The 26,860-nt window shown below is 48.4% G+C and overlaps 1 protein-coding gene and 1 long non-coding RNA gene across 2 annotated transcripts in view; one reads left to right on the plus strand and one right to left on the minus strand.

Moving 5' to 3' along the window:
* The window catches only part of LOC134932393 (uncharacterized), a 62,187-nt gene extending 62,009 nt beyond the window's left edge, over positions 1–178 (minus strand). Inside the window, exon 1 of the long non-coding RNA XR_010179344.1 lies at positions 96–178. This is a non-coding gene — a long non-coding RNA (uncharacterized LOC134932393). The remainder of the gene's footprint in view (positions 1–95) is intronic.
* The window catches only part of CHCHD3 (coiled-coil-helix-coiled-coil-helix domain containing 3), a 623,849-nt gene continuing 597,143 nt past the window's right edge, over positions 155–26,860 (plus strand). The window contains exons 1-2 of the mRNA XM_063926761.1: positions 155–330; positions 26,167–26,287. Of these exons, the coding sequence (XP_063782831.1) occupies positions 250–330; positions 26,167–26,287 (202 nt within the window). The 5' untranslated portion in view covers positions 155–249. The remainder of the gene's footprint in view (positions 331–26,166; positions 26,288–26,860) is intronic.

Below are 26,860 nucleotides of genomic sequence, written 5' to 3' on the forward strand. Positions count from 1 at the left end.
ACGCACATGCACAGTCTCACACACACGCACGTTTGAAATTGTTCCCAAACTTTCCGCCTCAATGTTGTCATGGCAGCAGTCCGCCAATAACCAACCTGCATGATATTGTGGGGGCGGGCCTTCGGTCGCAGCTGCCAATTAGCACACTTGTAGTTGTTAAGCTGCTGCCGGCTGCTGTCTTCACTTGCTGCGGCCTGTGTGATCCGGGTGCTGTCCGCTGGAGAGTGGCCCTAAGCCTGACTGTGGGATATGGGGGGCAGCGTGAGCACCAGGAGAGTCTCCTTCGAGGCTGACGAGAACGACAACATCACGGTGGTGAAGGGGATCCGGGTGAGTGAGGGCCGGATTTGACACTGACAAGGACATGTCCTACTGCCCACACATTGGACACATGTGACACTCACAAGGGCATGCCCTGCTGTCCACATATGTGACATGTAACACTCACAAGGACATGATACCCTGCTGCCCACACGTGTAATATTGACAAGGACACGATACCCTGCTGCCCACACATGTGACATGTAACACCGACAAGGGCATGATGCACTGCTTCCCACACATGGGACTTTGCTATTGCTGCTCCTCTGCTTCTTCTCCTTGGAAGCTCCATATACCTGACCCCTACATTTCTACAGTACTAGCTGGATTACCCGGCGTTGCCCGGGATTTTAAGAATGTTTGTTTACAAAAATTAATTTAAATATTAAACACAGTATAAATAACAATATGCTCGTATGTAAAATTTCACGATCTTCGCTCGTAAACTGTGGATTTGTATAAAAAGACAGAAGCACAATTTTTTGCTTTTATATATTAGATAAGTATCTAGATAGAGCCTCCTCCCCAAACACTCCACAGTTTCTTATATACCACAGCACATTATGTATCCCCTGATATACTCTGCTGCTGGGGGACTGTGCTACTTCCACTATATAACTCTGTGTGTGGATTCGTGCTAACACCATTCTCCTCCTCACATCATGTCACTGGCCCTGTCACATGCAGCCCTGTCATCACTGAAATATCATGCATGTCCTGATCTAGTCTGTGCTGCTGGCCCACCCCTAGGGGTGCTAGTGGTGTGTTAACCCCACAGTGTTTGTTTCCAGAGTGTAAGTGATATGTGTCGCAAGTTTGGTGTAATTTGGTCCAGGCATTCCAGAGTTATGCTGTCTGCTGAAAAACTCTGTGCTGCTGCCGCCTCAACCCTAGGGGTGTCTGACACAGTTTTTGTTCCCAGCTTGTAAGTCATGTGTGTACCTAGTTTGTTGGAAATTGGTATAGGCATTCTGGAGTTATGCTGTCTCCTTTAATACTCTGTGCTGCTGTCCCACCCCTAGGGGTGCTAGGGGTGTCTAACCACCACAGAGTTAATTCCCAGATTGTAAAAGTCAGATGTGTACCAAGTATTGTGTAAATTGCTCCAGGCCTTCCATAGTTATGCTGTCCGCTGACATACTTCGTACTGCTGTCCCACCCCTAGGGGTGCTAGGTGTGTCTGACCCCCATGGTGTTTGTTTTCCGAGTGTAAGTAATATGTGTACCCAGCTTGTTGTAAATTGATCTAGCCATTCAGGAGTTATGCTGTCTCCTGCAATACTCTGTGCCGCTGTTCCACCCCTAGGGGTGCTAGAGGTGTCTAACCCCCACAGAGTTTGTTCCAAGACTGTAAGTTAGACGTGTACCAAGTTCGGTGTAAATTGCTGTAGGCATTCCAGAGTTATGCTGTCTGCTGAAATACTCAGTGCTGCTGCCCCACCCCTAAGGGTGCTAGGGGTGTCTTCCCCCCACAGTGTTTGTTGCCAGATTGTAAGGCATATGTGTACCAATTTTTGAGTACATTACTCGTGCAATTCTGAAGTTATGCTGTCTCCTGATATACTTTATGCCAGAGCTTCCCAAACGCTGTCCTCAAGGCACCCCAACAGTCCAGGTTTTAGTTATATCCATGGCTCAGCACAGATGGTTAAATCAAATTGATTAAGGTGCTAATTAAGTCACCTGTGGCCAAGCATGGATACATTTAAAACCAGGACCGTTTGGGTGCCTTGAGGACCGCATTTGGGAACCTCTGCTCTATGCTGCTGTCTGCCCCCCAGTGGTGCTTGGGGATTTCAAATTGTTTTAGTTGCCTCCGCCATGTTTTAATATGCTTGTATGTAGAATTTCACGATCTTCGCTTGTAAACTGTGGATTTGTATAGAAATACAATACAGAAGGACACATTTTCATTTCTCTAACGTCCTAGTGGATGCTGGGGACCCTGTAAGGACCATGGGGAATAGACTGTCTCCGCAGGAGACATGGGCACTTTAAGAAAGAATTTGGATTCTGGTGTGCTCTGGCTCTTCCCTCTATGTCCCTCCTCCAGACCTCAGTTTGAATCTGTGCCCGGACGAGCTGGGTGCTGTTTAGTGAGCTCTCCTTAGCTTGCTATAAGAAAGTATTTTTTGTTAGGTTTTTTTATTTTCAGGGAGCTCTGCTGGCAACAGACTCCCTGCATCGTGGGACTGAGGGGAGAGAAGCAGCCCTACTCTCTGCAGATAGATCCTGCTTCTTAGGCTACTGGACACCATTAGCTCCAGAGGGATCTTACACAGGATCTCACCCTTTGTCGTCCGATCCCGGAGCCGCGCCGCCGTCCCCCTCGCCGCCGTCCCCCTCGCAGAGCCGGAAGACAGAAGCCGGGTGAAAGAAGCAAGAAGACTTCGAAATCGGAGGCAGAAGACTCCAGTCTTCACTGAGGTAGCGCACAGCACTGCAGCTGTGCGCCATTGCTCCCACACTACACCCACATACTTCGGTCACTGTAGGGTGCAGGACGCAGGGGGGCGCCCTGGGCAGCAATTAGGACCTCTTGGCGAAAGTTACACATATATACAGTTGGGCACTGTATATATGTATGAGCCCCCGCCATATTATTATACATAAACGCGGGACTGAAGCCCGCCGCTGAGGGGGCGGGGCTTCTTCCTCAGCACTCACCAGCGCCATTTTTTCTCCACAGCTCTGCTGAGAGGAAGCTCCCCAGGCTCTCCCCTGCAGATTCACGGTGGAAGAGGGTAAAAAGGGAGGGGGGGCACATAAATTAGGCGCAAAAACATAATATACAGCAGCTACTGGGTTAACACTAAGTTACTGTGTGATTCCTGGGACATATAGCGCTGGGGTGTGTGCTGGCATACTCTCTCTGTCTCTCCAAAGGGCCTTGTGGGGGAACTGTCTTCAAAAAGAGCATCCCCTGTGTGTGTGGTGTCGGTACGCTTGTGTCGACATGTTTGACGAGGAAGGCTATGTGGAAGCAGAGCGGGAGCAAATGAATGTAGTGTCTCCGCCGACGGCGCCGTCACCTGATTGGATGGATATGTGGAAGGTTTTAAATGATAATGTTAATTCCTTGCATAAAAGGTTGGATAAAGCTGAAACCTTAGGACAGTCGGGGTCTCAGCCCATGCCTGATCCTATGTCGCAGAGGCCGTCAGGGTCTCGGAAGCACCCACTATCCCAAATTGTTGACACAGATACCGACATGGATTCTGACTCCAGTGTCGATTACGATGATGCAAAGTTACAGCATAAATTGGCTAAATCCATCCGTTATATGATTATAGCAATTAAGGATGTGTTGCACATCACAGAGGAAACCCCAGTCCCTGACAAGAGGGTTCATATGTATGGGGAAAAAAAGGCAGGTGGTGACCTTTCCCCCTTCACACGAGCTAAATGAGTTATGTGAAAAGGCTTGGGAATCTCCAGATAAAAAACTGCAGATTTCCAAACGGATGCTTATGGCGTATCCTTTCCCGCCAACGGACAGGTTACGCTGGGAATCCTCCCCTAGGGTGGACATAGCTCTAACACGCTTATCCAAGAGGGTAGCCCTGCCGTCACAGGATACGGCCACCCTAAAAGATTCTGCGGATAGAAAGCAAGAGGGTACCCTGAAGTCCATTTATACACATTCAGGTACCTTACTAAGGCCGGCAATTGGGTCGGCCTGGGTGTGTAGTGCTGTAGCAGCATGGACGGATACCTTGTCTGAGGAACTTGATACCTTAGACAAGGATACTATATTAATGACCCTGGGGCATATAAAAGACGCTGTCCTATATATGAGAGATGCTCAAAGAGACATTGGCCTACTGGGCTCTAGAATAAATGCAATGTCGATTTCTGCCAGAAGGGTCCTGTGGACTCGGCAATGGACAGGTGATGCCGACTCAAAAAGGCACATGGAGGTTTTACCTTACAAGGGTGAGGAATTGTTTGGGGAGGGTCTCTCGGACCTGGTCTCCACAGCTGTTGCTGGAAAGTCAAATTTTTTGCCATATGTTTCCTCACAACCTAAGAAAGCACCGTATTACCAAATGCAGTCCTTTCGATCACAAAAAGGCAAGAAAGTCCGAGGTGCGTCCTTTCTTGCCAGAGGCAGGGGCAGAGGAGGGAAGCTGCACAACACAGCTAGTTCCCAGGAACAGAAGTCCTCCCCGGCTTCCACTAAATCCACCGCATGACGCTGGGGCTCCACAGGCGGAGCTAGGCCCGGTGGGGGCGCGTCTCCGAAATTTCAGCCACAAGTGGGTTCACTCCCAGGTGGATCCCTGGGCAATAGATATTGTGTCTCAGGGATACAAGCTGGAATTCGAAGAGATGCCCCCTCACCGATACCTCAAATCGGCCCTGCCAGCTTCCCCCTTAGAGAGGGAAATAGTGTTAGCTGCAATTCACAAATTGTATCTTCAACAGGTGGTGGTCAAGGTTCCCCTCCTTCAACAAGGAAGGGGTTATTATTCAGCCATGTTTGTGGTACCGAAACTGGACGGTTCGGTCAGACCCATATTGAATTTAAAATCCCTGAACATATACCTGAAAAGGTTCAAGTTCAAGATGGAATCGCTCAGAGCGGTCATCGCAAGCCTGGAAGGGGGGGATTTTATGGTGTCTCTGAACATAAAGGATGCATACCTTCATGTCCCCATTTATCCACCTCATCAGGCGTACCTCAGATTTGTGGTACAGGATTGTCATTACCAGTTTCAGATGTTGCCGTTTGGTCTCTCCACGGCACCGAGAATATTTACCAAGGTAATGGCGGAAATGATGGTACTCCTGCGGAAGCAAGGGGTCACAATTATCCCATACTTGGACGATCTCCTCATAAAGGCAAGGTCCAGAGAGCAGTTGCTGACCAGCGTAGCACGCTCTCTGGAAGTGTTATGACAGCACGGCTGGATTCTAAATACTCCAAAGTCGCAGTTGGTTCCTACGACTCGTCTGCCCTTCCTGGGCATGGTTCTGGACACAGACCAGAAAAGGGTTTATCTCCCGATAGAGAAAGCTCAGGAACTCATGACACTGGTCAGAAACCTATTGAAACCAAAACAGGTGTCGGTGCATCACTGCACGCGAGTCCTGGGAAAGTTGGTGGCATCGTACGAGGCCATTCCCTTCGGCAGGTTCCATGCGATGACCTTTCAATGGGATCTACTGGACAAATGGTCCGGATCACATCTTCAAATGCATCGGTTAATCACCCTATCCCCCAGGGCCAGGGTGTCTCTCCTGTGGTTGCTGCAGAGTGCTCACCTCCTCGAGGGCCGCAGATTCGGCATTCAGGACTGGGTCCTGGTGACCACGGATGCAAGCCTCCGAGGGTGGGGGGCAGTCACACAGGGAAGAAATTTCCAAGGTCTGTGGTCAAGTCAGGAGACTTGCCTCCACATCAACATCCTGGAACTAAGGGCCATATACAACGCCCTACGCCAAGCGGAGTCCCTACTTCGCGACCAACCGGTTCTGATTCAGTCAGACAACATCACCGCAGTGGCTCATGTAAACCGCCAAGGCGGCACAAGGAGCAGGGTGGCGATGGTAGAAGCCACCAGGATTCTTCGCTGGGCGGAGAATCACGTAAGCGCACTGTCAGCAGTGTTCATTCCGGGTGTGGACAACTGGGAAGCAGACTTCCTCAGCAGGCACGACCTCCACCCATGAGAATGGGGACTTCATCAAGAAGTCTTCGTGCAGGTTGCGAGTCGGTGGGAACTGCCACAGGTGGACATGATGGCATCCCGCCTCAACAAAAAGCTACTGAAGTATTGCGCCAGGTCAAGAGACCCTCAGGCGATAGCTGTGGACGCACTGGTGACGCCTTGGGTGTTCCAGTCGGTCTATGTATTTCCTTCTCTTCCTCTCATACCAAAGGTGCTGAGAATCCTAAGAAAAAGAGGAGTGAGAACAATACTCATTGTTCCGGATTGGCCAAGAAGGACTTGGTATCCAGATCTGCAAGAAATGCTCACAGAGGACCCTTGGCCTCTGCCTCTAAGACAGGACTTGTTGCAGACAGGGGCCCTGTCTGTTCCAAGACTTGCTGCGTTTGACGGCATGGCGGTTGAACGCCGGATCCTAGCAGAAAAAGGTATTCCGGATGAGGTCATTCCTACGCTGATAAAGGCTAGGAAGGACGTGACGGCTCAACATTATCACTGTATATGGCGAAAATATTTTGCTTGGTGTGAGGCCAGGAATGCCCCTACGGAGGAATTCCAGCTGGGCCGTTTCCTTCACTTCCTACAGTCGGGAGTGACTTTGGGCCTAAAATTGGGTTCCATTAAGGTCCAGATTTCGGCCCTATCCATTTTCTTTCAAAAAGAACTGGCTTCTCTGCCTGAAGTTCAGACGTTTGTAAAGGGAGTGCTGCATATTCAGACCCCTTTTGTGCCTCCGGTGGCACCTTGGGATCTTAACGTGGTGTTGAGTTTCCTGAAATCACACTGGTTTGAACCACTCAAGACGGTGGAATTGAAATATCTCACGTGGAAGGTGGTTATGCTGCTAGCCTTGGCTTCGGCTAGGCGTGTGTCAGAATTGGCGGCTTTGTCACATCAAAGCCCTTATCTGGTTTTCCATGCGGATAGAGCAGAATTGCGGACCCGCCCACAATTTCTTCCAAAAGTGGTTTCATCCTTTCATATAAACCAACCCATTGTGGTGCCTGTGGCTACTACTGACTTGGAGGATTCCGAGTTACTGGATGTGTTCAGGGCTTTGAAGGTTTATGTAGCCATAACGGCTAGGGTCAGGAAAACTGAATCTTTGTTTATCCTGTATGCTTCCAACAAGCTTGGGGCGCCTGTTTCTAAGCAGACTATTGCTCGCTGGATCTGTAACACGATTCAGCAGGCTCATTCTGCGGCTGGATTGCCGCTGCCTAAATCAGTTAAGGCCCATTCCACAAGGAAGGTGGGCTCTTCTTGGGCGGCTGCCCGAGGGGTCTCGGCATTACAGCTTTGCCGAGTGGCTACTTGGTCAGGTTCAAACACCTTTGCAAAGTTCTACAAGTTTGATACCCTGGCTGAGGAGGACCTTGTGTTTGCTCATTCGGTGCTGCAGAGTCATCCGCACTCTCCCGCCCGTTTGGGAGCTTTGGTATAATCCCCATGGTCCTTACGGAGTCCCCAGCATCCACTAGGACGTTAGAGAAAATAAGATTTTACTTACCGGTAAATCTATTTCTCGTAGTCCGTAGTGGATGCTGGGCGCCCGTCCCAAGTGCGGACTTCTTCTGCAATACTTGTATATAGTTATTGCTTAAATAAGGGTTATGTATAGTTGCATCAGGGTTGATCTGATGCTCTGTTTTTTGTTCATACTATTAACTGGGTAAAGTTATCACAAGTTATACGGTGTGATTGGTGTGGCTGGTATGAGTCTTACCCTGGATTCCCAAAATCCTTTCCTTGTACTGTCAGCTCTTCCGGGCACAGTTTCTCTAACTGAGGTCTGGAGGAGGGACATAGAGGGAGGAGCCAGAGCACACCAGAATCCAAATTCTTTCTTAAAGTGCCCATGTCTCCTGCGGAGCCCGTCTATTCCCCATGGTCCTTACGGAGTACCCAGCATCCACTACGGACTACGAGAAATAGATTTACCGGTAAGTAAAATCTTATTTTTTATATATTAGATAGATTATGATCATGTCACAGTAAATCGCTGAAACTAAGGGGTATATGCAATTGCGGTCGAATTCCCGAAATTGTCGAATTTCGGGAATTTTTCGCCCCAAAAAAAAAATCGACAATGCAATTCAGTACTTTCCGACAAAAAAACTGACTTTCAAAATTCGACTTTTTGAAATTCGACTTTTGACAAATTCGACTTTTTTGCAATGATACACATGCTGCAATTCGACCAAAGTCTATTCAATTCAAGTTTGGAAATTCGACAACAGTGCTTTTAGACAGTAAATTCGTCATTTTCAATCTGACACACTTTGGAGGGTGAAACCAATAAAAAAAATTTAAAACTTGTTTTTTTTGGTGTTTTTTTCTTTTTGGTAATAGCATATCTATTTATATTAGAAGGGATTAGGTACTTGGTTTGTCTTTTTTGGAGGCACAAGTATTATTTATATATTTAATTTTTTTTTTTTTTTTTTTTTTTTTTTTATAGCTGGAACGGTAAAATCAAGGAAAAAAATGGCGTGGGGTCCCCCCTCCAAAGCATAACCAGCCTCGGGCTCTTCGAGCTGGTCCTGGTTCTAAAAATGCGGGGAAAAATTTGACGGGATCCCCCGTATTTTTAAAACCAGCACCGGGCTCTGCGCCTGATGCTGGTGCAAAAAATACGGGGGACAAAAAGAGTAGGGGTCCCCCGTATTTTATACACCAGCATCGGGCTCCACTAGCTGGACAGATAATGCCACAGCCGGGGGTCACTTTTATACAGCGCCCTGCGGCCGTGGCATTAAAATTCCAACTAGTCACCCCTGGCTGGGGTACCCTGGGGGAGTGGGGACCCCTTCAATCAAGGGGTCCCCCCCCCCAGCCACCCAAGGGCCAGGGATGAAGCCCGAGGCTGTCCCCCCCCCCCCATCCAAGGGCTGCGGATGGGAGGCTGATAGCCTTGAGAAAAATGTCAGAATATTGTTTTTTCCAGTAGTACTACAAGTCCCAGCAAGCCGGTACTTGGAGAACCACAAGTACCAGCATGCGGGAGAAAAACGGGCCCGCTGGTACCTGTAGTACTACTGGAAAAAAAATACCCAAATAAAAACAGGACACACACACCGTGACAAGTACAACTTTATTACATACTGCCGACACACACATACTTACCTATGTTGACACGCCGACTGCCACAGTCTCCGACGATCCGAGGGTACCTGTTAAAAAATTATACTCACCTTCCAGCGTCCAGAGATAAATCCACGTCCAGAGTATAATCCAGGTACTTGGCAAAATAACAAAACGCAAAAACCCGTGCCAGCGGACTGAAAGGGGTCCCATGTTGACACATGAGACCCCTTTCCCCGAATGCAGAGCCCTCTACGTGACAGCTGTCACTGAAAGGTCTCTTCAGCCAATCAGCGAGTGCAACGTCCTTGCACTCTGCTGATTGGCTCTGCGCGTCTGAGCTCAGACAGCGCATCGCAAAGACTCTCCATTATATTCAATGGTGGGAACCTTGCGGTTAGCGGGGGGGTCACCCGCAGGTCAGCGGCTGACCGCGGGTAACCCCCCCGCTGACGGCAAAGTTCCCACCATTGAATATAATGGAGAGGCTTTGCGATGCGCTGTCACAGCACAGACAGCGCACAGCCAATCAGGTGAGCGCCACGTAGTAGCGCTTCCTGATTGGCTGAAGGGACCTCAGTGACAGGAGTCACGTGGGGTCCCGACACATTCGGGGAAAGGGGTCTCGTGTCAATATGGGACCCCTTCCAGTCCGCAGGATCGGGTCATTGCGTTTTTTTTTTTTTGCCAAGTACCTGGATTATTTTCTGGACGTGGAAGTATCTCTGGACGCTGGAAGGTGAGTATAATTATCTTTTATTTTCAGGTATCCGTGGATTCTACTTGGAGAAGAGGACCGACTGCTTCATGTCAACATAGGTAAGTATGTGTGTGTCGGCAGTATGTAATAAAGTTGTACTTGTCACGGTGTGTGTGTCCTGTTTTTATTTGGGTATTTTTTTTCCAGTAGTACTACAGGTACCAGCGGGCCCGTTTTTCTCCCGCATGCTGGTACTTGTGGTTCTCCAAGTACCAGCTTGCGGGGGAGGCTTGCTGGGACTTGTAGTACTACTGGAAAAACCAATATTCTGACATTTTTCTCAAGGCTATCAGCCTCCCATCCGCAGCCCTTGGATGGGGGGGACAGCCTCGGGCTTCATCCCTGGCCCTTGGGTGGCTGGGGGGGGGGGACCCCATAATTGAAGGGGTCCCCACTCCCCCAGGGTACCCCGGCCAGGGGTGACTAGTTGGATATTTAATGCCACGGCCGCAGGGCACTGTATAAAAGTGACCCCTGGCTGTGGCATTATCTGTCCAGCTAGTGGAGCCCGATGCTGGTGTAAAAAATACGGGGGACCCCTACTCGTTTTGTCCCCCGTATTTTTTGCACCAGCATCAGGCGCAGAGCCCGGTGCTGGTTTTAAAAATACGGGGGATCCGCTGTAAATTTTGACCCCTGATTTTTAAAACCAGGACCAGCTCGAAGAGCCCGAGGCTGGTTATGCTTTGGAGGGGGGACCCCACGCCATTTTTTTTCCGGGTTTTTCCCGTTTTTTTAATTCGCTGCAAAATCCGGCAAATCGGCCGTTTTTCGCCCGCGGGACTGTCGAATCCGTTTTTCATTGAATATGGTGAATTCCGGCAGCCACCTGCCGGAATTTACCTGTCGAATTAAAAAACGGCGATAATTTCCCGCGATTCGCCGTGAATTGCATATACCCCTAAATGTTTACCTCCCAACATGACCCTCTCCAGGAGGGACAGAATGCTCTGCTCTTGGACTTCCCTCTTAATGTATGATTGCCATCACCTGTGGTGAAACACCTTTCTTATCCATTAACTTGTTCAACACAGGTGATGGTGATCACAAATTAAGAGAGAATTTCCAGGAGCAGAACATTTATGTAAATGTGTATCTTATGTGGGATTGGTATCAATATACTGGTGCCCGTCATCCCGGCGGTCAGAATCCCGACAGCAGAATGCCTGCAGCGGAGCAAGCACAAAAGAGCCCCTTGTCGGCTTGCTGCGCTCGCCACAGGCACAGTAGCACGCTATTTATTCCTCCTCCAGGGGTGTTAGGAACACCCCAAGAGGGAGAATTGGTGTCTGTATCCCGGTGGTTGGGATCCCGGCGCCGATATGCTGAGTGCTGGGATCTCGACAGCCGGGATCTTGAATGCATCCTTCTAAGGGTACCTACACAGCAGCGCGATGCAGCTTGGACCACGATCACTAGCTGATTGTGGTCCGATCCCCCAGTTAGCTCCCTACTTCCCGATGCGCTGCCGATGTGCACGGGAAACAGAGAGTGGGTCCCCCGATACCGATCCGATGTACGGTGACATGTATTCACTGTGCATCGGATCGGGTGATCCTAACTGCAGCAGTCAAGATCTCCGATCCGATGTGCAAGCAGCGGCTACGCGCATCGGATCGGAATAGTTAGCAGAAAAGGTAAATTTCTGCAACGATTCCCATCCAATCGCTTGCACGACGCATCGAAATTGGGGCCATTGGGACAAAATCGTCTTGGTGTGTACCCATACTTATACGTCTGTCATACTTCATTTTCCAGCTATTGTGTAAGCAGAGTTTAGTCTTCCCACAATGACTTTATGTGTATATGTACAGGTAGTGCAAATATATACCATTGTATTGACATGTCTACAGTGTTATATACAGTGAATGACATTATGGGGGGATTAATTTGAATCAATAGTAGATTGCATATAAACAAAAGAAATGCATTTAATTAAATACCATACATTTTTCAAAACTGTATGGACAGAGATAAAAACAATGTAAATAACGTCCCAACAGGAAAACGTATAGGAGAACAAATGTGCATGAAAGAGTCCTACTGGAAGGATTGTAGGGGAGCTGCAGGGCACGATAAGGTACAGAGTAGTCCGGATTTATGCAGCACAAAGCTCCCAGATCTTAAGTCCTGACTTTATGCACATTTGCCACTTTGCATTGTCCTATACATTTCCCTGTTGGGACGTTATTTACATTGTTTTTATCTTCGTCCATATGGTTTTAAAACGTATGGTATTTTATGAAATGTGTTTTATTTGTTTTTATGCAATCTACTATTGATTAAAATTACTCTGTACTTCTGTGTTTGCAACTGGGTAGCACCATTCTTTTTAGCACACCACCATTTTTGCTCAAACTATTTCTTCAGGGTTTGGGGTTACCCACTTTGGTATTAAGGGATAGCTTAAACCCAGTGAAGCGCCCAGGAGTCTGTCACCATCATTTGTCCAACATACATAGTAATATCTACAACATAGATTTCTTTAATAAAATATGCTTTTTGGTTTTTACTAGAGAATATTTTAAATCTGTATTGACCCACCCAATCAAATCTTTCCCCTTAGCGTTGCTCCATCTGCAAATTTCAGAACAATGGTTCTTGAGTAGCAAAGGAAAAAAGAGAACAGTCTCATAATGTGCCAGCTTTGTAAACTGATGCTCCATTTTATAAAATTGTCTCCATAGTTATTCTAATTCTTCCAAATTGATGTGCTCAGCTACCTTCAGCAAGAGGTGAGGGGTAATGGCTGAGTTTCTGAAACCCACATATAATGAAACATAGGTCTCAAGTTAACACACCTGCTGCTTAAAACTGAAAACCATAAACAATGTGGTGGACAGTTGTACAGCTAATGTAATAAGTTGAGCTCTGCTTGTATAATGCATAATAGATCTTTTCATCTGTTGAAATTGACATAACATTTTAGGAAATGATATGCAGGTGCACTTTAAATGTGTGTGCATAAAGCAGAAATTATTATGAATGATTATAAGGGTTGAATAATGGGGGTAATTCCAAGTTGATCGCAGCAGGATTTTTGATAGTAATTGGGAAAAACCATGTGCACTGCAGGGGGGGGGCAGATATAACATTTGCAGAGAGAATTAGATTTGGGTGGGTTATTTTATTTCTGTGCAGGGTAAATACTGGCTGCTTTATTTTTACACTGCAAATTAGATTGCAGATTGAACACCCCCCACATCTAACTCTCTCTGCACATGTTATATCTGCCTCCCCTGCAGTGCACATGGTTTTGCCCAATTGGTAACAAAAATCCTGCTGCGATCAACTTGGAATTACCCCCAATGTGATTGCCAGATTTCCAGTGTATCTAATTCACAAGGTAAGGCTGGATGGGCCGTGTGCATGAGTCCTATTGGGTTCTTTTTCATGCTGGTACAGGTTGAGTATCCCATATCCAAATATTCCGAAATACGGACTTTTTTGAGTGAAAGTGAGATAGTGAAACCTTTGTTTTTTGATGGCTCAATGTACACAAACTTTGTTTAATACACAAAGTTATTAAAAATATTGTATTAAATGACCCCCAGGCTGTGTGTATAAGGTGTATATGAAACATAAATGAATTGTGTGAATATACACACACTTTGTTTAATGCCCAAAGTTATAAAAAATATTGGCTAAAATGACCTTCAGGCTGTGTGTATAAGGTGTATATGTAACATAAATGCATTCTGTGCTTAGATTTAGGTCCCATCATCATGACATCTCATTATGGTATGCAATTATTCCAAAATACGGAAAAATCCGATATCCAAAATACCTCTGGTCCCAAGCATTTTGGATAAGGGATACTCAACCTGTACCAGGTCTCACTGGGTTGAGTATAAAGATGGTTAGTTATGCAGCGCTCTGACTTGTTTCTGTGTGAATTAAGTTACGGTCTGTGATCTATAAATTAATATGGAATGGGTATGTGCGTGACAAGATTTATTTAGGTGCAGTAAATGTGACAACTGAACAATCAAAATAACACAAAGACAAAGTTATATGGTGCGATCATCAAGCAAACGAAAAAAAAAGTGTTCAACTCCGCTTCATAAGATAAATAATGCATTTGAAATCAAAGTAACAATGTAAAGTTTGGATACTGGTGAGATAACAGTTCTTGCAAAGGTGGCGATTATCTTCCATCGGTTACAGATTGTTTTGGGGGCGGGTGGCGTGGGATTCATGCTGGAAGGCCGGTGTCCCGTAACCCTCCAGCCTCCGCAAAACGTAGCCCTCCAATATGTAGGATGTGCGTTTCCTGGATGTGTGTGGTATCAGCCGCGATTGTTGTTCCTCCGTCCACCAGGCGCCTGTGCTTTGCTAGTAAGCGTCTCTTCTCACAAAGCTGGTTGCCTGGGGGACTGCCGGTCTCTGCACTGACATCAGGATAGCGCTGATTCCGTGGTCAATTGCTGAGTTACCGGCCGCTCGACTCGCTGGCTGGTAAGGAGACTTGTGGGGTTAGCGGTCAGTGGTTGGTGTTGAAGGATGTTTGTTATATGCACCAACGCATTTCTGCTTTAGCAGGCCTTCCTGCTTTCAATTCCAATCACCTGAAGCGTGTGTTTTAATGTAGTTTCTGCTGCGGGGGGGTACACTGGGCTCCACAGAGAATGACATTGGGGTGTAGAGTAGGATCTTGATCCAAGGCCACCAACAGGCTCAAAGCTTTGACCTTCCCAGAATGCATAGCTCCACCTCCTCTATAACCCCGCCTCCGTGCACAGGAGCTCAATTTTGTAGTTGGTGCCATGCAGTAAGCAGGCATACAACAGGGGGGCTGCTCCTGCAGCCCTGAGAAGAAGCTTTTAAGAAAAAATGTTTATATAAGCCCACAGTACCCGGTGGTGAAGTCCTGCAGGGGGATAAGGCTTTGACCTGTAGCCCCTCCCCCAGCCACAGGGCGCCATTTAGAGAAAATGTTCCCGCCCTGGAGCTGCATATCTCTATCACCCTCACTCCCTGTCAGCGCTTGGGCGACATTAGGACAAGCTGAGCTGATCCTGGGACTGTTTGAGCAAATCCTCCTCTGGAAAGCCGCCTGCATGTCAGCGCTGTGCATTTTACAGGTCACATAAGTATTCTACATGTCTGCTGACAGTGTTGATTAAGAAAGAGTGCGTTTAGTCAGGGTTATGTAGTACAAGTACCCTGTGATATACATCCAGTCTTTACTGTGCATTGTTATATCTATTGAGTGTTTAGCTATACGTAGTACTACTCTGTATTGCTAGTCCAGTGCAGTTTTATTGCATGTCATAATTTCTGCATTGTACAATGTGAATATGTGTGTGTGCATATAGCTGCTGTGTGGCCTCCATTTCGTGTATCTCACTCAGATTGCTATCCCTATATTTTATAACCTGAATGGGCTAGGTGCGTCAGGTTTATCATTTAATATAGGTAGTTCACAGGATATTCTCAGTGTGTATGTTTCTCTGTGATCTTTAGTCACCATACACCTCTTGAATTCCCTGTTTATGCTGATACACTGCACAGGGGGTTCTTGTCAGTTATTGTGCTGCTGATATTGGTGGTCTTTCCGAGTTGCTTTCTAACAGTTTTTAGCCGCCGTCCACTGGGAGTGTATTTTAGATTAGCAGAAGTGCGAACGAATGGTTCGCAGAGCGGCTACAAAGTTTTTTTTTTTTTTCCTCTGACGTCCTAAGTGGATGCTGGGGACTCCGTCAGGACCACAGGGGGATTAGCGGCTCCGCAGGAGACAGGGCACAAAAGTAAAAGCTTTAGGATCAGGTGGTGTGCACTGGCTCCTCCCCCTATGACCCTCCTCCAAGCCTCAGTTAGGTTTTTGTGCCCGGCCGAGAAGGGTGCAATCTAGGTGGCTCTCCTAAAGAGCTGCTTAGAGTAAAAGTTTTATTAGGTTTTTTATTTTCAGTGAGTCCTGCTGGCAACAGGCTCACTGCAACGAGGGACTTAGGGGAGAAGAAGTGAACTCACCTGCGTGCAGGATGGATTGGCTTCTTAGGCTACTGGACACTAGCTCCAGAGGGACGATCACAGGTACAGCCTGGATGGGTCACCGGAGCCGCGCCGCCGACCCCCTTGCAGATGCTGAAGAGAGAAGAGGTCCAGAAATCGGCGGCTGAAGACTTCTCAGTCTTCATGAGGTAGCGCACAGCACTGCAGCTGTGCGCCATTGCTCTCAGCACACTTCACACCAACGGTCACTGAGGGTGCAGGGCGCTGGGGGGGGCGCCCTGGGCAGCAATGAAAGTACCTATACTGGCTAAAAATACATCACATATAGCCTCTGGGGCTATATGGATGTATTTAACCCCTGCCAGGTTGTCAGAAAAACGGGAGAAGAAGCCAGCCGAAAAGGGGGGCGGGGCCTATTCTCCTCAGCACACAGCGCCATTTTCCCTCACAGAACTGCTGGAGGGAAGGCTTCCAGGCTCTCCCCTGCACTGCACTACAGAAACAGGGTTAAAACAGAGAGGGGGGGCACTTATTTGGCGATATGATTATATATTAAGATGCTATAAGGGAAAACACTTATATAAAGGTTGTCCCTGTATAATTATAGCGTTTTGGTGTGTGCTGGCAAACTCTCCCTCTGTCTCCCCAAAGGGCTAGTGGGGTCCTGTCCTCTATCAGAGCATTCCCTGTGTGTGTGCTGTGTGTCGGTACGTGTGTGTCGACATGTATGAGGACGATGTTGGTGAGGAGGCGGAGCAATTGCCTATAATGGTGATGTCACTCTCTAGGGAGTCGACACCGGAATGGATGGCTTATTTAGGGAATTACGTGATAATGTCAACACGCTGCAAGGTCGGTTGACGACATGAGACGGCCGGCAAACAAATTAGTACCTGTCCAGGCGTCTCAAACACCGTCAGGGGCTTTAAAACGCCCATTTACCTCAGTCGGTCGACACAGACACGGACACTGACTCCAGTGTCGACGGTGAAGAAACAAACGTATTTTCCTTTAGGGCCACACGTTACATGTTAAGGGCAATGAAGGAGGTGTTACATATTTCTGATACTACAAGTACCACAAAAAAGGGTATTATGTGGGGTGTGAAAAAACTACCTGTAGTTTTTCCTGAATCAGATAAATTAAATGAAGGCGCTCACACGCTTATCACAAGTGGCGTTACCGTCTCCAGATACGGCCGCCCTCAAGGAGCCAGCTGATAGGAGGCTGGAAAATATCCTAAAAAGTATATACACACATACTGGTGTTATACTGCGACCAGCGATCGCCTCAGCCTGGATGTGCAGCGCTGGGGTGGCTTGGTCGGATTCCCTGACTGAAAATATTGATACCCTTGACAGGGACAGTATTTTATTGACTATAGAGCATTTAAAGGATGCATTTCTATACATGCGAGATGCACAGAGGGATATTTGCACTCTTGCATCAAGAGTAAGTGCGATGTCCATATCTGCCAGAAGATGTTTATGGACACGACAGTGGTCAGGTGATGCAGATTCCAAACGGCATATGGAAGTATTGCCGTATAAAGGGGAGGAGTTATTTGGGGTCGGTCCATCGGACCTGGTGGCCACGGCAACAGCTGGAAAATCCACCTTTTTTACCCCAAGTCACATCTCAGCAGAAAAAGACACCGTCTTTTCAGCCTCGGTCCTTTCGTCCCCATAAGGGCAAGCGGGCAAAAGGCCAGTCATATCTGCCCAGGGATAGAGGAAAGGGAAGAAGACTGCAGCAGGCAGCCCATTCCCAGGAACAGAAGCCCTCCACCGCTTCTACCAAGTCCTCAGCATGACGCTGGGGCCGTACAAGCGGACTCAGGTGCGGTGGGGGGTCGTCTCAAGAGTTTCAGCACGCAGTGGGCTCACTCGCAAGTGGACCCCTGGAGCTTACAAGTAGTATCCCAGGGGTACAGATTGGAAATTCGAGACGTCTCCCCCTCGCAGGTTCCTGAAGTCTGCTTTACCAACGTCTCCCTCCGACAGGGAGGCAGTATTGGAAACAATTCACAAGCTGTATTCCCAGCAGGTGATAATCAAAGTACCCCTCCTACAACAAGGAAAGGGGTATTATTCCACACTATATTGTGGTACTGAAGCCAGACGGCTCGGTGAGACCTATTCTAAATCTGAAATATTTGAACACTTACATACAAAGGTTCAAATCAAGATGGAGTCACTCAGAGCAGTGATAGCGAACCAGGAAGAAGGGGACTATATGGTGTCCCTGGACATCAGGGATGCTTACCTCCATGTCCCAATTTGCCCTTCTCACCAAGGGTACCTCAGGTTCGTGGTACAGAACTGTCACTATCCGTTTCAGACGCTGCCGTTTGGATTGTCCACGGCACCCCGGGTCTTTACCAAGGTAATGACCGAAATGATGATTCTTCTTCAAAGAAAATGGACGATCTCCTGATAAGGGCAAGGTCCAGAGAACAGTTGGAGGTCGGAGTAGCACTATCTTAAGTAGTTCTACGACACCACGGGTGGATTCTAAATATTCCAAAATCGCAGCTGTTTCCGACGACACGTCTGCTGTTCCTAGGGATGATTCTGGACACAGTCCAGAAAAGGGTGTTTCTCCCGGAGAAGAAAGCCAGGGAGTTATCCGAGCTAGTCGGGAACCTCCTAAAACCAGGAAAAGTGTCAGTGCATCATTGCACAAGGGTCCTGGGAAAAATGGTGGCTTCTTACGAAGCGATTCCATTCGGCAGATTTCACGCAAGAACTTTTCAGTGGGATCTGCTGGAAAAATGGTCCGGATCGCATCTTCAGATGCATCAGCGGATAACCCTGTCTCCAAGGACAAGGGTGTTTCTTCTGCGGTGGCTGCAGAGTGCTCATCTATTAAATGGCCGCAGATTCGGCATTCAGGACTGGGTCCTGGTGACCACGGATGCCAGCCTGAGAGGCTGGGGAGCAGTCACACAGGGAAAAAATTTCCAGGGAGTGTGATATAGTCTGGAGACTTCTCTCCACATAAATATACTGGAGCTAAGGGCAATTTACAATGCTCTAAGCTTAGCAAGACCTCTGCTTCAAGGTCAGCCGGTATTGATCCAGTGGGACAACATCACGGCAGTCGCCCACGTAAACAGACAGGGCGGCACAAGAAGCAGGAGGGCAATGGCAGAAACTGCAAGGATTCTTCGCTGGGCGGAAAATCATGTGATAACACTGTCAGCAGTGTTCATTCCGGGAGTGGACAACTGGGAAGCAGACTTCCTCAGCAGGCACGACCTCCACCCGGGAGAGTGGGGACTTCATCGGGAAGTCTTCCACATGATTGTGAACCATTGGGAAAGACCAAAGGTGGACATGATGGCGTCCCGCCTGAACAAAAAACTGGACAGGTATTGCGCCAGGTCAAGAGACCCTCAGGCAATAGCTGTGGACGTTCTGGTAACACCGTGGGTGTACCAGTCGGTGTATGTGTTCCCTCCTCTGCTTCTCATACCCAAGGTACTGAGAATTATAAGACGTAGAGGAGTAAGAACTATACTCGTGGCTCCGGATTGGCCAAGAAGGACTTGGTACCCGGAACTTCAAGAAATGCTCACAGAGGACTCATGGCCTCTGCCGCTAAGAAGGGACTTGCTTCAGCAAGTACCATGTCTGTTCCAAGACTTACCGCGGCTGCGTTTGACGGCATGGCGGTGGAACGCCGGATCCTAAGGGAAAAAGGCATTCCGGAAGAGGTCATTCCTACCCTGGTCAAAGCCAGGAAGGAGGTGACCGCACAACATTATCACCACATGTGGCGAAAATATGTTGCGTGGTGTGAGGCCAGGAAGGCCCCACGAAGAAATTTCAACTCGGTCGATTCCTGCATTTCCTGCAAACAGGAGTGTCTATGGGCCTCAAATTGGGGTCCATTAGGGTTCAAATTTCGGCCCTGTCAATTTTCTTCCAGAAAAGATTGGCTTCAGTTCCTGAAGTCCAGAAGTTTGTCAAGGGAGTACTGCATATACAACCCCCTTTTGTGCCTCCAGTGGCACTGTGGGATCTCAACGTAGTTCTGGGATTCCTCAAATCACATTGGTTTAAACCGCTCAAATCTGTGGATTTGAAATATCTCACATGGAAAGTGACCATGCTGTTGGCCCTGGCCTCGGCCAGGCGAGTGTCAGAATTGGCGGCTTTGTCTCAAAAAGCCCATATCTGATTGTCCATTCGGACAGGGCAGAGCTGCGGACTCGTCCCCAGTTTCTCCCTAAGGTGGTGTCAGCGTTTCACCTGCACCAGCTTATTGTGGTACCTGCGGCTACTAGGGACTTGGAGGACTCTAAGTTGCTGGATGTTGTCAGGGCCCTGAAAATATGGGTTCCAGGACGGCTGGAGTCAGGAAAACTGACTTGCGGTTATCCTGTAGGCACCCAAAAAACTGGGTGCTCTTGCTTCTAAGCAGACGATTGCTAGTTGGATGTGTAGTACAATTCAGCTTGCACATTCTGTGGCAGGCCTGCCACAGCCAAAATATGTAAATGCCCATTCCACAAGGAAGGTGGGCTTATCTTGGGCGGCTGCCCGAGGGGTCTCGGCTTTACAACTTTGCCGAGCTGCTACTTGGTCAGGGGCACACCCTGGCTGAGGAGGACCTGGAGTTCTCTCATTCGGTGCTGCAGAGTCATCCGCACTTTCCCGCCCGTTTGGGAGCTTTGGTATAATCCCCATGGTCCTGACGGAGTCCCCAGCATCCACTTAGGACGTCAGAGAAAATAAGAATTTACTTACCGATAATTCTATTTCTCGTAGTCCGTAGTGGATGCTGGGCGCCCATCCCAAGTGCGGATTGTCTGCAATACTTGTACATAGTTATTGTTAACCCGATTTTTGTATTATTGTTGTGAGCCATCTTTTCAGAGGCTCCGCTGTTATCATGCTGTTAACTGGGTTCAGATCACAGGTTGTACAGTGTGATTGGTGTGGCTGGTATGAGTCTTACCCGGGATTCAAAATCCTTCCTTATTGTGTACGCTCGTCCGGGCACAGTATCCTAACTGAGGCTTGGAGGAGGGTCATAGGGGGAGGAGCCAGTGCACACCACCTGATCCTAAAGCTTTTACTTTTGTGCCCTGTCTCCTGCGGAGCCGCTAATCCCCTTGTGGTCCTGACGGAGTCCCCAGCATCCACTACGGACTACGAGAAATAGAATTATCGGTAAGTAAATTCTTATTTTTGTGCAGTTTCAGAGTAGCTCAAAACCTACTCGGCGCTTGTGATCACTTCAGACTGTTCAGTTCCTGTTTTGACGTAAAAAAACCGCCCAGCCACGTCTGCGTTTTTCCGAACGCTCCCTGAAAATGGTCAGTTGACATCCAGAAACGCCCTCTTAATGTCAATCACACTGCGGCCACCAGTGCGACTGAAATGCTTCGCTAGACCCTGTGCAGAACTACATCGTTCGTTGTGCTTGTACGACGCGCGTGCGCATTGTGCTGCATACACATGCACAGAACAGCCTTTTTTTAGCCTGATCGCTGCGCTGCGAACTACTGCAGCTAGCGATCAACTCGGAATGACCACCATTGTACTGTGTTACCTTGCATTGAGCTTTTGGATATTTCAGCTACAAAGGGCAATGGTGCTGGGGCTGATTCCACATTGCGTGGTGGTGACGCTGCAGACACATTTGAGGAAAACAGCAGCTGAGGGTTCAGGTTCTGGGGGATCCTTATCCCCAAGTGGGACTGTAGCAACGGGGGTTCAAAATGACCCACCTTGAACTACCGTCTCCATGCAATTGAATACGCTGGTAACTAGACTAACGCCCCCTATGGGACCTCCTGTGCCGGTACAACCGCTTATGGTCGCCGCGGTTAACCCGCCGTGGGCAGATCAACTGTCCGCTCAGTTACAGTAATTGAACCAATCACTGACTTCTCAGAAGTCTAACCCTCACCCGCCTAAGACCAAGGGGTCTTCTAAGCGGGCCATTACTTCCTCACAATCCACCAACGTCCCAGACACCTCGTCTGATGAGGATAGCGTTTATACTGACCCTACAGATTCTGATCCCGACGCTTCTGATGGGGAAGCTGTTTCACAGGTGGATGTCCCTGACTTGTTGGAGGCTATCATGCTCATTCTTCAAATTACTGATGACCCGGAGCCTGATGAAACCGGACAGGTTTAAACGTCAGAAAGTGGTTAAACAAGTTTTACCTCATTCTGACCATTTAGTTGACATACAGTACGTCGGGAGTCCTGGGAAAATCCAGGAAAGAAATTCACGCCTCACAAGAAGATGCTGGCTCGCTGCCCCTTCGCAGCGGAGCTAAATAAAAATTGGTAAACACCCCCGCCAGTGGATTTGCAGGTGGCACGGCTGGTGGTATCCTCGGCTCTGCCTGTAACTACCGTCACGTCTCTGAATGAACCGATGGATAAGCATGTGGAGGGTTGTTTAAAGGCAATTTACACCCTAACTGGTGCTGCGCGTAGGCCGACCATTGCAGCGACATGGGCTGCAGAGGCTGTTGAAGCGTGGTCTCAGGAGCTGGAGGCGGAGTTGCCTTCCAACGCTTCTGATCATGCTAGACAATGTCTGTCATATATTGTCACAGCGTTTCATTATATTAAGGAGGCGGCTTCTGATGCCGGTATTCTGGCGGCCAAGGCTTCTACTACGTCCATTTTGGCTCGCCAGATTCTCTGGTTACGGTCCTGGTCTGTGGATCTGGACGCTAAGAAAACGCTGGAGGTACTCACTTTCAAGGGAGACATTCTTTTCGGAGAAGACCTCAAAAAGATAGTAGCTGACTTAGCTTCTGCTAAAACAGCATGTCTACCTATTACTGCTCCTTCGGTGCTGAAGGCTAAGAGCACTCCCTTTCGTCCTTCAGGGAAAGCAAAATGTCAGGTGTACCCGAAACAGGTTCGCACTTCCAAACTCAATAAGCCCAAATCCAAATGGACTTGGGCTGCCCGTCAGCCTGCTTCCAAAACTGACAAGCCTGCCGCATGACTGGGTGGGTCTCCCTCTGGGGGATCCCAGGGTGGGGGGCCGACTTCTAGGGTTTACCCAGGAATGGTTGAAGACCACTTCCGATGCCTGGGTATGGGAAGTCGTCACTCGAGGTTACGCCGTATCCTCCAAGAATCATCCGCCTCATCGATTTTGTCTGACAGACGTCCCTTCGGATCAGGTGAATGCGAAAACTCTTTATTCGGTGGTACAGTCCCTCCTGGACACAGGAGTGGTAGTACAGGTGCCTCTGGCTCAGAGAGGCAAGGGGTACTATACAAATTTGTGAAGGTCTCCAAGTTTCGTATGGAAACTCCGCTCTATTGTTCTGGCATTGGAACCTGGGGATTATATGGTCTCCCTGGACATACAGGATGCTTAGCTGCATATTCCCATTGCAGTGTCGCATCAGCAGTACCTGAGGTTTGCGGTCGGCAAACTCCAGTACCAATTTCGGGCATTACCTATTGGTTTGACCATGGTCCTGCGAGTCTTCACCAAGGTCATGGCGGTAATGACGGCTGTACTTCGGGGTCAGTATCCTACTGTACCTGGATGACTTGTTGATCCTGGCAAATTTCCCAGAAATTCCCCTACGCCATCTGGATCTGACTATCCAGTTTCTGCAAGCCCACGGTTGGCTCATCAACTGGAAGAAATCTTCCCTGGTCACTGCTCAGAGCATGGTGCACCTTGGGGTGTTGTTGTACACTGACAACCAGTGGTTGTTCTTGTCTCAGGAGAAAGTCCTGAAGCTTCAGGACAGGATTCGATGCTTCCTATCTCGTCGGCAAGTGTCGATACATTCGTCAATGCAAGTGCTAGGTCTCATCGTGTCGGCTTTCGACATGGTGGAGTACGCTCAATTTCATTCCCGCCCACTGCAGAAGCGGATTCTTGCCAAGTGGGACGGCCTGCCTCACCAGATCAGGTCTCAAATGATCTCCTTGTCTCCGGAGGTCCGTCTGTCACTGAGCTGGTGGCTTCAGGACCAACGATTGAGCAGGGGTCGTCCCTTCTGGATCTCCGACTGGGTCCTTCTGACGACGGATGCCAGGCTGAGAGTTTGGGGCGCTGTGTTGGAGCAACACTCCCTTCAGGGTCGGTGGACCAAGGAGGAGTCTCTCCTCCCGATAAACATTCTGGAACTGCGGGCGGTGTTCAATGCTCTGAACTTGTCCTAGCATTTAATACAGAACAGACCTATTCAAGTACAGTCGGACAACGCCACCACGGTGGCGTACATCAATCGTCAAGGTGGCACTCAAAGCCGCATGGCAATGCGGGAAGTATCACGGATTCTTCAATGGGCAGAACGCCATCTGCCAGCCATATTGGCAGTGTTCATTCCGGGGGTCCTAAACTGTGAATTTGACTTTCTCAGTCGTCAGGACGTACACGCCGGAGAGTGGAGCCTCCATCCAGAAGTTTTTCAACTCCTTGTGGACAGGTGGGGCCTTCCAGATGTGGCCCTGATGGCGTCTCGACATAATCACAAGGTTCCGGTCTTCGGAGCAAGGACGAGGGATCCTCGAGCAGCGTTCGTAGACGCACTGGCAATTCCATGGAACTTTCAGCTGCCATACGTGTTCCCTCCGGTGTCACTCCTGCCCAGAGTAATAAGGAAGTTCAAGCAAGAGGGAGGAATCCTACTTCTGATGGCTCCCGTTTGGCCCAGACGGCATTGGTTCTCAGACCTTCAGGGTCTCTCGATAGAGCGTCCTCTTCTTCCACAGCGCCCAGATCTCCTCGTTCAGGGCCCCTCTGTATATCAGGATTTAGCTCGGTTGGCTTTGACGGCGTGGCTCTTGAAGCTTCCGTCTTGAGGGCCAAAGGATTTTCTGAGGCGGTCATTCAAACCATGTTGAAGGCCCGGAAACCGGCTTCTGCTCGGATTTACCACAGGGTCTGGAATTCTTACTTTGCTTAGTGCGCATCTAACAATCATGACGCTTAGAAGTTTGGTATGGCCAAACTTTTGGCCTTTTTACAACAGGGCCTGGACTTGTGCCTTCGTCTGGCCTCCATCAAGGTTCATATTTCTGCTTTGTCGGTTTGATTCCAGAGAAAAATTGCGACTTAACCTGATGTACATACGTTCACTCAGGGTGTTTTGCGGATTCATCCTCCCCATATTCCGCCGGTGGCCCCTTGGGACTTGTCGGTGGTTTTGGAGGCGTTGCAAGGGTCTCCGTTTGAGCCTCTTGAATCTGCAGACCTTAAGGTATTGTTTCTGCTGGCTATTGCCTCTGCTAGATGGGTGTCGGATCTGGGTGCCTTGTCTTGTAGGTCACCATATCTGATTTTTCACCGTGATCAGGCGGTTCTTAAAACATGTCCCGGGTATTTTACCTAAGGTGGTGTCTTCTTTCCACGTTAATCAGGAGATTGTGGTTCCGGCCTTTGCATCTCCTGAATTGTCTTCCAAAGAGCGGTCTTTGGATGTGGAACGGGCTCTCGGTATCATCTACGTGAAGAGAACTTCCTCCATCAGGAAGTCTGATTCTCTTTGTTCTGTTTGGTTTTCACAAAAGTGGCTGGCCTGCTCACAAGCAGACCCTGGCCAGATGGATTAGAATGGTGATTGCACATGCTTATGTACAGGCTGGCCTTCCAGCTCTTGCTCCCATAAAGGCCCATTCTACTTGGTCGGTTGGACCTTCTTGGGCGGGCCGCCGTGGTGCGACCCTTGAACAATTGTGCAAGGCGGCTATGTGGTCCTCAGTGAACACGTTCATATGCCTTCGATACTTTCGCCTCCCAGGATGCTTCCTTTGGACGCCGGGTTCTTGTGCCCGCTACAGTGCATTCCCTCCCATAAGGAACTGCTTTAGGACATCCCCAATGTCATTACCTGTGGAGCCCAGTGTACCCCGCAGCAGAAAACGAGATTTATGGTAAGAACTTAACGTTGTTAAATTTCTTTCTGCAAGGTACACTGGGCTTCACAGGGCACCCACCCTGACGCACTTAACTTCTTTGGGTTGGTAAGGTATTAGCCTCTGACACTTTCTCCTGTCGTGAGAATGTGGTGTATGTGGCTACTAACAGTTGTCGTCTCTTTTGCCTGCTACTGCATTGGACTTGTTAACAAAACTGAGCTCCTGTGCACGGAGGCGGGGTTATAGAGGAGGTGGCGGCGCTATGCATTCCTGGAAGAAGGTCAAAGCTTTGAGCCTGTTGGTGCCTCTGATCAAGATCCTACTCTACACCCCAATATCATTCCCTGTGGAGCCCAGTGTACCTCACAGAAAGAGATTTAACAACGGTAAGTTCTTACCATAAATCTCGTTTTTCTTGTAAATGTCAACAGTAGTGCAGTTTCAAAGTAGTGTGTGCATGTAAGGTAATGTTCTTAATATATTTTTTTCGTCTTGTTAACAGCTATCTGATAAAGTCATCAACCGTATGAGAGAACCAGTTTCTACGGTTTCCAGTCTGCAGCCTCCACCACCTCAACAACCAATACTTTCCACTGAGCAGCCTAGTACTACCGCTTATGCAGGTATGCTTAAAGTAAGCAGTTGCAAGTTGCAATAAAATATTAAGGTGTGCATATATTTAGCTGCGATAAAGAGGTAATTTACCATAATCGAACATTTTCGCGGACATCACCCAAAAATGACAGTGAAAAGTAGCGAATTGCGTGCTCCAGCGTTTCGATATATCCTATTACAAATTTGCAAAAATGGGATAATTTTGGAAATTCTTCTTGACAAAAGCAGAGAAAAGTGTAGGAAAAAAATGGGGATATCTAAAATAACGGGAGATGGGGGGTGATATTCAATAGAGCTTTTTGTTATCGGGCACATCGCCCCCCAGAGAGGTCTGCTTTAGTGGCATAAAGCAGTTATACATGACCCAAGTAATGGGTGCGATGCAAAAAGACTCGGGGTTGGTGTGGGGGTTGTGGGCTTGCAGAAATACAGGCACCTGCCTATATGGAGAAACGGTTGAATAGCTCTGTTGGGAGCCATCTACATGCTGCTGGTGGTGCTCACAGTTGAATCAGGGATACAGTATAGAAGTATCTTAATATAAAGATCTGGGGTATTTAAATTTGGTCAAGTGGCTGTAT

The sequence above is a fragment of the Pseudophryne corroboree genome, chromosome 6 (genome assembly GCF_028390025.1).
Source record: "Pseudophryne corroboree isolate aPseCor3 chromosome 6, aPseCor3.hap2, whole genome shotgun sequence".
Taxonomy (NCBI): Eukaryota; Metazoa; Chordata; class Amphibia; order Anura; family Myobatrachidae; genus Pseudophryne; species Pseudophryne corroboree.